The sequence below is a fragment of the Manis pentadactyla genome, chromosome 5, assembly GCF_030020395.1.
Source record: "Manis pentadactyla isolate mManPen7 chromosome 5, mManPen7.hap1, whole genome shotgun sequence".
Lineage (NCBI taxonomy): Eukaryota > Metazoa > Chordata > Mammalia > Pholidota > Manidae > Manis > Manis pentadactyla.
The window spans coordinates 168,895,294-168,910,593 of record NC_080023.1 but is presented as its reverse complement, the minus strand read 5'-3'; the positions used below and the strand labels follow the sequence as shown (position 1 = coordinate 168,910,593).

General features: G+C 43.3%; 1 protein-coding gene across 5 annotated transcripts in view; it reads left to right on the top strand.

Annotated features, from left to right (window-relative positions):
• The window catches only part of NFATC2 (nuclear factor of activated T cells 2), a 147,130-nt gene extending 140,059 nt beyond the window's left edge, over positions 1-7,071 (top strand). For all 5 annotated transcript variants that reach the window (XM_057503087.1, XM_057503088.1, XM_057503085.1 and 2 more), the window contains one exon: positions 4,009-7,071. In XM_057503087.1, the coding sequence (XP_057359070.1) occupies positions 4,009-4,064 (56 nt within the window). In that variant the 3' untranslated portion in view covers positions 4,065-7,071. The remainder of the gene's footprint in view (positions 1-4,008) is intronic.
• Positions 7,072-15,300: the final 8,229 nt, after the last annotated feature.

Below are 15,300 nucleotides of genomic sequence, written 5' to 3'. Positions count from 1 at the left end.
CAGCACCACTGGCCTCGATTCTGTTCTGAGAAAGTGAGATTCAGTGACCACCTTAACCACTCAGCACATGGCCTTGCTGCTCTTAACTTAGCAGAGGTGGCCTTGGAGGAAAGGCAGTGACTGCTGAGCTTAATAGTACAATCTCTTTACCAGTTCCGCAGCCATATAGTGTATGGGTTAATAAAACGGGCGCAGGCTCACATCCTGATCCCTGCCCCTCAGCTGCTAAGGCAAGTGACTGCCTGTCTCCATTTCCCCATCTATAAAACAAGGATAATTGGATTATTAGGGTTGGTGTGAGAAATAACTTAGTACTTGGTACAGTGCCTGGCGCATAGTTAGCTCTCCATGAATGTGAATGGCTTATGATCTTTTGTACGGGAAAGGCTCCAGACATGTAATGGACTGGTATCCCATTTGTCAAGTGGGTGACAGAGGAAAATCAGCTACCCTAAACCAGATGGCCTAGGCTGATGACATGGGGTCCCCATGGTGGGCTAAGATGCATGCATTAGGTGCCTGCTGTATATGCATGGTGCTATGCATGGTACAGTGGGATACAAGTGACTCAACCTGGCACAGGAGGGACACACAAAGCATTTTGAGGACACAGTACTTGGTTCTAGAGGGAGGCAGGGTCCCATGGTAGGAACCTGAGATGGCTTCCAGGACAAGGTACCGTTGGACAAATCCCAGTGCTGCCAGTATGACCTGCGGCTGCCTGCTTAAGGTAGCCTCCCTTTTCTAAGCTTCCATTTTCCCGTTCGTGAGTAAATGTTGAGTATTTCCTGTGTACCAAGGCACTGTTGAAAAGCTGGAGATTCAGCAGAGGAACAAGAATATAAAGCACTGGATAGACAGGGCAGGGGGTGGCCGCCGCAGATGGCCGCCAGGGCAGGCTCCCGGAGGGGGCTGTGAGCAGAGCCTTGAATGAAGCGTGAGGCAGAAAAGCGCTAGGGAGGTGGGGAGAGGAGGGCAGAGGCTCTGAGGCTGCCTTGGGCACCGCGGCACAGACGGAAGTGGGTGTGCTTGGCCTGCAGAGCTGGGAGGGCCGCAGGAGGCGAGGTCACAGCCCGAGCAGGGCCCAGATCGCAAGGCCTGTAGGGGCCCCTAGGGAAGCAGGTGGAGGACAGGTCCAGAGCTGAGTTTTTAGATAAGGATGACCTCAAGCTCAGTGGGGAGACCCTCCCTCCCCTAGAAGACTAAAGATGGGGAAAAACAGAGGGAGAGCTTTCCTGGCGGGCAGCACAGAACTGATTCAAAGCGCAGTGCAATCTCCCTTTCCCTTTTCCCTTCCTCCCAAACCCTCGAGTCTGCACGGCTGGGAGGAGGCAGGAGACGGGGGTCTGGAGGAAGTGCTCAGGCAGAGACCCTCTCTTGGAGCTTGGAGCCCAAGTTCTCAGGGTGGCGTGGCTGCACTCCCATTGTAGCCGCCCCACTGGCATCTCTGCTCCACAGCTTTCTCCTCGGGCACAGCCAGAGGAGCAAGAGCTGAGGTCTCAGAAAGACAAGGTTCCTCTACCCTGAGAGGTTTCAGTGGGCCTGAGCACACAGCTGCCCCCCTGCCTGCCCCCGCAGGGAGACCGAAATGCCAGTGTGGGCTGAGTTCTCCAGGCCCGTTAGCTTCTACCTGAGAACAGCTTTAGGAAAGCGGGAGGGGAAAGCCACCTCGGCCCGCGTGACACATCTCCCACTTCCATCCCCTAACCGGCCCCAGCCGCAGCCCCGTCTTCTGAAAAGGAAAACCACCCTTTTGTGAGGGCCGTGGTGCCAGCACCTCTGCCTACCAGGTATTTTTAGAAAGTCAAGGCTGTGGAAAGTTTCCATTAAGGATAGACTTCTCTTGTTTCCTAGGTTGAGAAAACAGGAAGCCCTCCAGAATCCGGGCTTTGAAAAGTTTCGCATGAAGCTGCCCTGACCCCCCGTCCCCCGGGCATTCTGCTTTCTCTGCGGCCTCACAAAGGGCTCTCAGCTTACCAGGCCCTGGCGGGGCTCCTAGACCGCGGGGCTCTCTGGCTGCCATTTCTACAGGCCGTGAGCCCCTGAGAGTGAGCTGGGCCCTGGTAAATAGGAAGTGCCCAATTAATGCTACTTAGCTGAGTATGAATTCATCTTCTGAGTTCTTTGTAATGGAACCATTTCCATACTTTGGAAATGTTCATTATTCTAATACACACAATCTCATACATTAACATATATGTATCATATTCTAATACATATAACCATCTCATATATATACATATATACATATTACTGTACGAACCAACACCTGCTCTACACTGGGCACTGTGATGATTTTGTCACTTGCATTATCTTATCCAAGCTCCTCAACCACCTTAGAGGGAAGATAATGTTTCTATACACAATTCACAGATGGGGAAACTGAGGCACTGAGCAGTAAAATGGCTAAGGCAGGGTTCAGCAAGCGAGGCAGCAGCAGAGGCGGGATTCTAATCCTGGCCATCTGGCTCTAGAACCTGAATCCTCACCTTGCGTATGCTTTCAGCATGCATCTGAAGGATGGCAAGCCATGCCAGGCTGGATTCTGGCACAGAACCACCCATTTGTGCAAAGCCCTGAGCTCAGCATCTGACACACAGCGTGGGGAAGTAACTAACCATTGTAGCTAACAGCTTCTCCATGCCATTTACCTGGTATGTGCTAAGAGCTTGGGTGTACCTGGATGTCTACCATCCTCACAACCACCATAAAAGGTACACACTGTTATGATTCCCACTTTACAGATGAGAAAACTGAGGCACAGAGAGTTAAAGTCACACAGCCAGTTTAGTGAGGGAGCTGAGCCAGACCTGGCTTATGCGACTCTAAAGCAGGCTGTATTCGCTCTCTTCTTACGGGGGTGGTAGACCCATCCATGCAGGGGGCCTTCTAGGGAAAAGCACCCTGGACCTAAGAGGGTTCAGCCTGAATGTGGAAAGGCTGAGCAAATCCCAACAGTTAACCTTCACTGTTGGTTTTCCATCTCTCACTTTAGGATAAGGTGAAGATGTTAAAACCAAAGCTTGAGGCGGCTGTGGGAAGAAGTCAGTGTCAGAAGCAGGAGTGGGGATTCATCTGCCTTTGATGGGACCCAAAGGGATCTGCCTCCTCTCCTTTCCCACCCCTGGGACCAGTCAGCACAATTCACCTGCAAAACTGCATCTAACTACACACCCCTCAGGGCACATCACCTACCTGTCTGGAGCCTGGGCTGTTGCCCTTAATAGCAACTTCTTCTTTCCAAGGATGCTGAAAGGAAGCCTCTCTGCCAGATCCATTATTCAAAGCCCTCACTGCCTTGATTCCGGAAACTAGTGCCCCAGACAGGAGGCCACAGTGGGAGAGGATAGCTGCCTTGTTGGTACCTGTGGCTGGCATTGCATTCTTGGTTCCTTGCTAGGAATTCCACAGTCCTTTAGGGTTCCAGGGTGACCGAATTTTCCAAAGCTCTGTGATGTCACTTTCCATTTTATAGAAGATTCGCAGCACAATCCTTCAGAGTAGGGTGCAGGAGTTCCTGGTGGTGCTGAAAGGAAGAGATTAGGTTTATTGCATGGATGGCTGCTCTCTGTCCACCTTGTTCTCACCCTCTCTTTCTAAGCACCCCACTCCTTCTGAGAGCTGTATGTTTGGTGGGTCAAGGAGCTGTGTGTTGGTCGTGTAGTAGGCATTTTCTGGATGTCGTCATAACAAAAGGAGTTTGGTATGAGAGCCTAAATTGAATAAAATAGGAAAGAATGTGCTGAGAACATGCCCTGCGGCCCAATTCCTTTTTGGCCATGATTTTTAAGTTAATTTGGATGATTTTCACTAACAAACCTGTAGCATAAAATATTATCGCCCAGAAAAAAAAAGTCACAGCCCAGGAAGGAATTTGCGTTAAAAATTATAGACATTGTCACAGAGAACAAAAATGTATTTTAAAAACATAATATCATGACTGTCTAGGTTCTGGAAAGTGAATCTGACCTGTGTCTGGGTGTGCCCCCTCTCTCTTTTCTTTTGTAGTTAATGAAATAATCAGGAAGGAGTTTTCAGGACCTCCCGCCAGAAATCAGACGTAGAAGATGCCATTAGCAAGACACCGTCCGCACCTGACCCCTCGGAGCCTCCCACTGCCCCTGACCTTCCGTTTTCTTTACTGTACACCTCCTGGCCTGGAGTCCACCCACGGAACAATATTCTGGCAGAAAGCTGATTCTCAATTAAGGAGTGCCCCCCACTCTCTCTGTAAACACCGGGGAGAACCCTCTGCCTTTTGATTTTTGTTTTAAATTCCAACAAGCATCTCAGTTGACTTACCGGCGGCCCATCCATACCTAAGTGCCTGCTGACCAAAAACGCATTCTGAACAAGACAGCACGCTGGAACACGCCTGAGAACGGAGTGCCCGCGGCCAGGGACGCGGGCCGGGGTGGGGGTGGAGGATGGGGGGCACTGTGATGAGACCCCAGCCGTCGCGTTCATTTTTCCGGGTCACAGATTCCTGGTGTAGCTCCTGTCCCTTTGAAGGAAAGGAGTTCTCAAACCGAGCAACCAAAGGAACCTGGCCCCAGAGTCTGGCTTACAGGCTGGAGAAAAAGAGAAGCCGGACCGTCATCCTTAGGGATTGCCTCTTTGACATGACAGTTGGGCCACCGCAAAAGCTTTATTTTTAAATTTTCACTTTTGGAAGCAAAACCGTCTGGCCCATACAAGATCACCTGTTAAAACTCAACGTTAAGTTATGACATGTATACACATTTGTTCCTTTTTTTTCCCCTCTGCTTCAAAAAGCAGGCCAACGGCGGCTAGAGGCGGCGTGCTCTTGGCCAGCCGCTCGCCACCCCCGCAGGACCCGCCCACGGACTGGAGAAGGATCCGGGCAGCAGAGTGGACCCCGTCCACTGCAGCCCCACGTGACGGCTTTTTGACATTCTCGCTTGCTTGCTTCCTAAGCTGGAGTGCTTTTCCATAGTAATTAAGGGTCTTAAGCATGTGCGTTGAATTTTGAGAAGGAATGGTAGAAGGGCTGAAGCAGAACCAGAAATTAAGGTACAGGTATTTTTGTTAAGTAAAATGGTGGTGACATGAGGCAATTGGCAGGCCTAAGTGTTTCTCTAAGTGGGTTCCCCCACGAGAGGAAAAGGGCTGAATTCCCTCTGTGGCCCAGACTCAAAGTGGGACACTGAAGCTCAGGATCCGGCCCCACAGTTCACAGGTTATTTTTACCAGCACCCCTTTAAAGCTCCCCTAAGGCCCAGAGACCCATCTGCATTCGCCGCCCTGTCTGAACAGAAGCAAATCCACTCACGCGCATCCCTTAGTTTGGTGGGTGCTGCTCAAACCAGTCGTTTTCATGATTTCTCCCCCAGTTGTCTTTCTCCACCATGCACACCAAGAGTCCTCAAGAATTCCTCCTTCGGTGCAATTTTGGCAAACACCTAAAACCCTCAGAGAACTTGACAGGTGAATTTTTAATCACACAGATGTGTATCTGCTTGCATTTATTGCAGACACTCTAGGATAAGCCAAAGATTCATTTTCAGCCGTTTAATGTCTTCCTCAATAATCCACACAGAGTGTAAATATTCCTAGCACTCTTCAAAAGGCTGTACTTAGTGATTTCTCAATCAAATCTGGTGGGCAGAAGGCCTAAGAAGAGAATCATGGCAGTTAAAGACCCACTGTGGGTTTTCTAAGTATTGGCTTTCCCATCAAGGTTACCCAGAGGTTAAATGTCCCTGCCCACCGGGCCAGGAGCACAGGGCATGTGACCGTGGCCTGGTGTGTTTGGTGCTCCAGATAAGGGACAGAATGCCCAGGTCCACTCTGTGTAGCCTTTTCCTTAAAGCCTAGCATTTATTTTCCTTAACAACAGGGAACTTCTCTGCCCACCCCAAGCACAGAGTTTAACAAAACTCTCTTTTAAACCAAGTGCCAGTAGGAAGTCGTCCGCTGCTGCAGAGCTGCTGGGATGCAAAATTCTACCTAATTAATAAAAAAAAATTCCTTATACAAGTAGCTTTTACCTAAAGCATTTTCTCTCCAGCAATATTGACTTCACTGGGGAAGAGCTAAAGTGGTGAATGATTTGGTCACACTTGACCTGGCTAGGAGCCATTTTTTGCACATGAGGGAATTTGGCCTTTCCTTAGTTATCTGAATGTCTGACCCAAGTGCCTTCCTGCTATTGTAGCAAATTTGCTCAGCTTCATTGTGCATGGGCTGAAAAAGGACTAATGCATTTTCCTTCAATCTTCTAACCATGTTAGTGAAAAGGAACTCCTGGTAGTTCAAACTCCTGTACATATATATGTGTGTGTGTGTGTGTGTGTGTGTGTGTGTGTGTGTGTGTGTGTGTACACACACAAACTCTTTTTCTAAGAAATCTTAGTTGATTAGAGGAAGCACTTCCATACACAACTATACCAAATAGCAAAGGAAAGAAACACAAGCATTAGTTTTGAGATGTAAACAGGCAAGAGAACGTGTATTCAGAAACGACAGCTATCAAGAAAGTTTTGTCAGTTACAAATGCAGGAGGCAGTTTTGCCAAGAGTAATTGCTCACAAAGTATTTTCAGTATGGAAAGAGGCAATAAGACCCTCTAAGAGAACGAGTAAGTAAGGCTATCCAAATGGTCAAGATGTATGTGTTGCACGTGTTAGAAGGATCTCAGGTTGAGGTTTGCACTTGCTACAGCCAAGGTAATGTAAATATGTACCACGCCCAACAGCAATCTACCATGTTGCTGAATGTAGTATATTTCCAAGGTTTGCAAGTCTTCCTGTATTGTACAAAAATATTGCTGCTTGATAATATATAATAGCAATCCAAATTAGTATGTTATTAAATTTTATTTTCTTATCTGTATTTTTATGCTTTTTATCTGTCTTCAAATTATCATACCTGTTGGAATTAGAAACTATTTATAAATGGTCAGAAATCTTTTTCAATTGCCTTTTTACATATATAGTGATTTTTTCTTCCTTAAGAGTAATGATGTATTCCTGAACATTTGTTAATCATTCCAGAAAAAACAAAAAACAAAAAAACAAAAACCGACCTCAGAGCCTGATAGTCACCTGTCTCCTAGAAGAAAGCATCTCCGAGAAGAAAGGGGGGAAGGCTTTGTGGAGGCGGGAATCACCCGTTAGTTGCCTGACAGTGGCGTTGACTTACTCAGCTCTGAGCCATGATCTTATCACTAAGAGCAGAACTGTAAAGTGTTTAGATTCCCCCAAATCAGTAGCCTAGTAGGTGATTTGGTTTTAAAACAAAACTGCCTGTGCTGTAATGGATTCAAAAAGAGTCCATATTCACGGAACCCTCAGTGCAGGCTACTGTTTACAGAGTTGACCGAATCCTGGTGGGTAACCCCCGTATGCATTATCCAAAGGACATCCAGAGTTTCCCAGCATAGGCACAACCTGGGATGGATCAAGTTGATTCCTTCAGGAACTGAGAAGCACTCATGTGGCCTTTCTTGTTTACATCCAGTAGCCAAGACATCCATCTCAGGAAGCCAGCCTTGGTCCGTGTGGGAGCTGTCATATTTAGACAGATTGGATGCTGATGTGTTCTAATTGTCACTCTGAACTAAACAGAGGCTGAATTTGTTTATTTTCATGTCAAAAAACAGTCCACATGCTTTCTGTTGTTCAGAACTTGAAAGAATGTCAAGGGGTCCCGTTAATAACTTTGTTCACTTCAGTTTACAAGAGGCAGGGAGGTTGTGGCATTCTTGACAAGCTGGGGCAAACGTTCCTGAACTCATTTTTTTTATTTTATTAGAGGGACAGCCATTTAGCAGGTACCCAAAACATCTTCCTTCACCTCTGGTCTCCCAAGCCTGAGATTTGGACATTAAATCTTATGGAAAGCAGCCAGTACAAGTGTCTCCCTGCATTCCAACTAAAGACTTAAGAAGTACCACATAAAACTGTGGTTGCAAACTTCAATTTCTCTCAGCTTTCATAACCTTGAGTTATAGCCAACATCCTAACTCAGATTGTTTAAAAAACAAACTTTTGTGGTGAATGCTGAGCTAGAGATGGCCCCCAAGCAAGCCCCTCTGGAGATAAGATGGGGTATTAGATGCTGGAAGAAAGGTTTAACAGTCTGCCTTTATGCAACTGATGGCAGACTAAACACCTGCTGAGGTCAGGGTTTGGATGACTTAGATGCAAATCAGCAGGTGCTTTCTGCATTCTGATTGGCCCAAGCAGACGGATGCTGTGGTTGGGACAAGCTTAGCATCCTCATCTTGTCAAAGAACCTCACCCTTTTGCCTCTACAACCCTGAGAAGGGAGAAAAATATTGAGACTAGAGAACTAATTAGTTCTCAAACGAATAGAAGTCTCTGCAACGGGATAGTGCTGGAAGGCTTATGTTTTGAAAATCTTGACTGTTAAAGAAGTTTGAATACATCACATTCCTATGCAAAATGTTTTTAATCCCCAGTTTAATGTACTTTGTTTTTGCTATATGTAAAGTATTTTTATACAGCTTGTATCATGATAGTTTAGCAATAAAACAGTTGAAAGCAAATGACAACTTTGGTGTATCTTTCTTCTTTCTAGAGACTGTTCAGATATTCCCTTTACATGTCCAGTTCATTCAACAAGGGACAGTTTTGTGTACACATACTCTGTTTACTCTTTGTCTCATCCCTATGAAGTAGGCACTGTCCATTTTACAGCTGACACTAGGGCTCAGAAACCACTTACCCAAGGTGACAGAGCCATGCGGTCAACCTGGATTTGTCTGAGTCTCTCCCTGCCCTCTCTCTCTCACAGCTCTGCTGTGATTGTGTCTCTAGACCTCTTTTTGGAAGTGGCAGCCAGGTAAAGTAGATTCATGGTGCCCACCTTGGGCCAGCTCACAGAGGAGCCCAGAGCAGCCAATTGGGCTGAGCTGATTGCTTGGAAGGCAAACGTATCCCTTTGCTTGAACATCTTACAAAAATCTCAAAGTTAAAAAAAAAAAAAAAGAAAAGCTATTTTTTACCAACAAACCCACAAACAGAATTAGATATGATAAATACTAGAACTTTCCAGCTGGCTTCCTCCTTACATCAGCTTTTTTTCCTTTACACCTAAGAGGTTTTGAAATAATTGCTATGTAAGTTTTATTATTATTCAAACAACTTCCTCTTACCCTTCAGTGCTTACCCTTAAGCCCCAGAGAAGCAGGCTCCTTGCCCCAGGCCCTGTGCCTCAGGATCCTCTGTGACCCTACACTTGGGATCCCTCCTTGTGCCAGGACCCCGCAGAACCTCGCAGCAGGGTGTGCCTAGCACATGCAGGGTCCTACATGGGTTCTGGCTGCTGGAAGCACCTGCCTTGAAAGACTGGAGTTGCCCCTTCTGGTGGCTGGGACCAGCTAAGTTCCCATTTCTTCCATTCAGGCACAAGGTCAACAAGCTGCCCCAAAGAGCTGCAGACCCCACACCTATGGCGTCTAAGCCAGTTTCCAGAAGACACAGTATTGAAAACAAATTTTTTGTGGCATTGATTGGGTCACCAGAATGAAACACTGAGGATATCTCAAATTGCTTACATAGACAGGAACCCCACAAAACGTTGCCCAAGTTCACACACACTAGGGGCAACTCTGCCCCCTTGTGATTTTTACTGTAGCCGTGTACAACCACTTTTCTTTAAACTAACTCACTTACTGAAAACCTTAAGCCACTTTTTCTGAATAGAAACCCAGAACCATCTTAAGCAGAAAACAAGGATAAAACTAAACAGCCACTTAAAAAATAAGTCTGTATTCTGTATTTATATGTGAGTCACATTTGATAAACACAATCCAATTCACCCAGTGCCTTAGTTGTGCCAGATGTAAAATGGTAAGAATAAGCCCCATCTCTCAGGTATTGAGTGCTTCTTCCTAAAGGTCAGCTATCGATGGAATAGCCCATCAATCAGCAAACAGGTTTAAGATTCCCCCATGGCTGGACCTCACTTTCCCAGTTCTGGGAAGGAAACAGAGCTCTGACAATAGGTCTTGAATTTTTCTAACAATACCATTAAAGCCACAAGCTTGATCTTAATCCAATTTAAAAATCCTGAAATGACCAGGAAACACACCCCGGGAGCAATTAGTTAGTCCTCCTTGGGGGCAACTTTGCAATCTGTGAATGTCCCTTGCTACGTGCAACAGCATGGCGTGGTTTTGTACTAAGGAGCAGGAACAGAATGCTGGTTTAGTAACAAGTGGAAATTTAGGAAGTAATAAGACTTACAGGAGAAAAAGTGCCGACTCCTATACAGCCTGTTCAGGTTCATAAATAGGAAGGAAACTCTTTTCTTGGCAGGAGCAGGTTGAGTATGAAATATCCTGAGAAGGAGGCATAGATGACAGGGACCATTAAGAAATGAAAGCAAAGTTGTTTCTTCCACTGGAGGACCCTAGTAGCTGAATGAGCTGGAGGCACATTCACTGCAAGCGTCCTGCCGTGTTGTGGTTCAAGGATGAACGAAGTTGGACCAAACTTTCTCCAAGGAGGACCTCCCACTTAAACTGCCTCTGCCTTTACCCTCCTGGTAAAATTCAGAAGTTTAGCTTGATAAATAGCCCAAGTGAAGGTATCACCAAAGAGATGGAAACCCCTGCGTTGTCCCAGGATTTCCAGGAATTCTTAGTTTACCAGAAACTTCAAACTGAAACTTTACATGAACTCCAGATACAAAGTACAATGATGATCTGATTTTTAACTTTTTAGAGGGGAGGATGAGAGAGGCTTCTATCAGCTACTGATGAAATTTCTCAGGAAACTCCCCCAGAACATACTGTGGCTGGTTTCAAGTGGCCCTCAAAAGACTCAGAGGGTAGCTGCCTATTACCTGGTCACGAGCCCTCTGCAGTTAATGCCATCAAGACAGCTCCTGAGGAAAAGCATGCAGAGGACTGTCTTGGCACCTTTTACTTACACCCTCACATACACACTCCCCAGACGCCTATGCGAAAGCCTCTGTGACTTCTCCACTTTGATGGTCAGGAGGCATTTCTGGCTCAGCATCCCCTGATTTTCCTAATTCCCTATCTCCTCTTCTCCTGTCCCCACCCTGATCCTCCAGCACACCCTGTCTTCCCCATCAGTTTGTGGCAACACGATCTAAGTGATTTTTATCCTGGATCCTCCACTGTCCCCAGCCCCACACATCACCAAGTCTTGGAAGGTCCATCTCTTAAATCACCTCTTTGTTTCATGCCCCCTGGACCACTTTTATCTTGTGCCTGGATGACAGAGCAGCCTCCTTGCTGCCCTGGCAGACCCCACAGAGCAGCCGGACTGAGCTTAAAGAGAACTCAGATCACAGCACGCCCATGCCTAAAACCCTCTGATGGCTTCCTTTTGCATTTAATTTTTTCCAACTTTATTGGGGTATAATCAACAGAAATTGTATGTATTTAAGGCATACAACATGAAATCTTGGTAAGCATAAAATTTGTTGTATATGTCAAATAGGTTGATTTTTGGTAAACATTCATCACTTCACAGTTACTTTTTGTGGTGAGGTCACTTAAGATCTAGTCTTTTAGCAAGTTCCAAATACATAATACATTATTAGACCTGTAGTCACTGTGACGTACATTAGCTCTCCAGAACTTACTGATCTCATATCTGAAAGTTTGCACCCTTTGACCAAAGTCTATTTCCCCCCATTCCTGGTAAACACCATTCTACTCGTTACTACGAGTTTTACATTTTTAGGTTCCAATGTAAGTGGGATCATGCAGCATTTGTCTTTCTCTTATTTCACTTAACATAATGTCCTTCAGTTTCATCCATGTTGTTACACATGGCAGGATGTCCTTTCTAGGGCTGAATATTTGATTGTGTGTACACATATGTATATATATATATCACATTTTCCTCATCCCTTCATCCATCGATGGATACTTAGGTTGTTTCTGTATCATGGCTACTGTGAAAAATGCTACAATGAACATCAAAGTGCCAATCTCTCTTCAAGGTCCTGTTTTCATTTCCTTTGGATATATATCCAGAACTGAGATTGCTGGATCATATAGTAGTTCTAGTTTAATTTTTTGAGGAAGCTCCACACTTTTTTCCATAGTGGCTGCACCAATTCACCAATAGTATATAAACAGTTCCTTGTCTTCACGTCCACACCAATACTTAATTATTTTTGATGTTTTTATAAACAGCCATCCTACTAACAGGTATGAGGTTTTATCTCATTGTGGTTTTGGTTTGCATTTTCCTGATCTGTGATGTTTAGTACTTTTTCATCACCTGTTGGTCACTTGTATATTTTCTTGGAAAAATGGCTTCTCAAATCGTTTGCCCGTTTTTAAATCAGATTGTTTGGTTTTTGGCAGTTGGGTTGTATGAATTCCTTTTATATTTTGAATCTTAATATCCTATGAGATATATGGTTTCCAAATATTTTCTCCCATTCCCTAGGTGGCCTTTTCATTTTGTTAATGGTTTCCTTTGTTGTGCAGAAGCTTTTGAGTTTGTGTAGTCCCACTTGTTGATTTTTGCTCTTGTTGCCTGTGCTTTTGGGGTCAAATCCAAAAAATTATTGCCAAGATTAATATCAAGTTGCTTACCCCCTGTATTTTCTTCTAGAATTTTCATGTTTTCAGGTCTTACATTCAAGTCTTTAATCCATTTTGAGTTGATTTTTGTGTATAGTATGAGATGATGGATCATTTTCATTTTTTTGCATGTGGCTATCCAGTTTCCCAACACCATCTATTGAAGAGACTATCGTTTTACCATTATATATTCTTGGCATATTTTTTGAAGATTAGTTGGCAGTATGTGCATGGGTTTATTCTAAGCTATTTTATTCCTCTGGTCTGTGTGTCTCTTTTTCTGGCAGTACTATGCTGTTTTGATGACTATAGCTTTGTAATATAATTTGAAATCAGGGAGTGTGATGCCTCCACCTTTGTTCCTGCTCAAGACTGCTTTGCCTGTTGGGATCTTTTGTGACCATACAAATTGTTGGATTGGTTTTCCCAGTTCTGTGAAAAATGCCACTGAGATTTTGATAGGATTTACATTGGATCTATAGATTTGCTAAAATGTCCATATGACGTAAACCATATTAATTCTTTCAATCCATGAACAGAGTATTTCTCCATTTGTCTTCAGTTTTTAATCAGTGTTTTATGGTTTTCAGTGTACAGATAGGTCTTTAACCTTGGCTAAATTTATTCCTAAATATTTTATTATTTATGGTATTTTAAATGGGGCCATTTTCTTAAATTTTTGGGATAGTTCCTTGTTAGTGTATAGAAATGCAACTGATGTTTATTTTGTATACTGAAACTTTATTGCATTTGTTTATTCTAACAGATTTTTTTGGTGGAATATTTAGTTTTTTCTATATATAACATCTTATTATCTGTAAACAGAAAAATTTTACTTCTTCCTTTCTTATTTGAATTACTTTTATTTCTTTTCCTTGCCTAATTGCTCTGGTGAGGAATTCCAGTACCGTGTTGAATAGAAACAGTGAAAGTGACTTTCTTGTTTTGTTCCCAATTTAAGAGGAGCTTTCAGCTTTTCATTGTGGAGTATGATGTTAGCTGTAGGCTTAGCACTATGACCTTTAACACATAGATGTACATTCCTTCTATATCTAATTTGTTGAGTTTTTTTTAATCATGAAAACGATGTTGAATTTTGTCAAATCCTTTTTGTGCATCTGTTGAGATGATCACGTAATCTGTATCCTTCATTTTGTTAAAGTAGTATATCACATTTATTGATCTCTGTATATTGAAACATCCTTGCTTCCCAGGGATAAATCCCACTTGATCATGGTATGTAAACCTTTTGATGTGCTATTGAACTTGGTTTGCTAGTATTTTGTTGAACATAGATGCAAAGACCTTCATCAGGAATATTGGCCTGTAATTTTGTTTTCTTGTAGTGTCCTTGGCTGGCTTCTGAATCAGGATAATGCTGGCCTTGTAAAATGAGTTCAGAAATATTCTCTGTTCTACAATTTTTGGAAGTGCTTGAGAAGCATTGGCATTAGTTCTTTAAATGTTTGGCAGGATTCGCCAGTGAAGCCATCTGGTCCTGGTATTTTCTTTGTTGGAAGAGATTTTTGATTACTGATTCAATCTCCTTACTAGTAATCAGTCTTTTCAGATGTTTTCTTCATGATTTAATCTTGTTAGTTAATAGGTTTCTAGGAATTTACCCATTTCTTATAGGTTATCCAATATGTTGGTGTATAATTGTTCACAGTAATTCCTTATGATCTTTTGTATTGATGTGATATCAGTTGCAATGTCTCCTCTATTTAGATGACATGCTACTTATAGAAAACCCTATAGATTAACCCCCAAAACTGCTAGAACTAACAAATTCCTTAGATTTGCAGGATATAAAAATCAGCTGTGTTTCTATACACTAAAATTATCCAAAAGAAATTAATCCATTTATAATATATCAAACAGAATAAAATACCTCAGAATAAATTTAACCAGGGAGATGAGAGATCTATATACTGAAATCTATAAGTATATAGACTGATAAAAGAAAGTGAAGACAACATGAATAAATGGAAAGATAGTCCATGTTCACTCTACCCAAAGCAATCAAGAGATTCAATGTAAATCATATCAAAATCCCAATTGTATTTTTCACAGAAAAAAAAACCCTAAAATTTGTTTGGAACTGCAAAGCATCCTGGATAGCCAAAGCGATCTTGAGCGAGAAGAACAAAGCTGGAGACATAACGACATAACACTTCCTGATTTCAAATTACATTAAAAAGCTACAGTAATCAAAATAGTATGGTACTGACATAAAAACAGATACATACATCAACAGAACAAATAGCCCAGAAATAAATATATGTTCAGTTAATGACAAAAAAGGAGCCAAGAATATACAATGGGGAAAGGACACTCTTTTCAATAGATAGTGTTGGGAAAACTGGACATCCACACATCCACATGCAAAAGAATAAAACTGGACCCGTATCGTATACCGTACACAATAAAACCAACTCAAAATGGATTAAAGGCTTGAATCGAAGACCTGAAACCATGAAAATCCTAGAAGAAAATGCAGGTGTAAGCTCTTTGACATTAGTCTTGGCAATGATTTTTGGGGTTTGACACCAAACACACAGGCAACAAAAGCAAAAATCAACAAGTGGGACTACTGAAAGGTTTCTGCACAGCAAAGGAAACCATCAACAAAAAAGTAAAGGCAGTCTTTGGGATGGGAGGAAATAATTGCAAATCTGATAAGAGGTTAATATCCAAAATGTATAAGGAACCCACACAACCCAATAGCAAAAGAACAA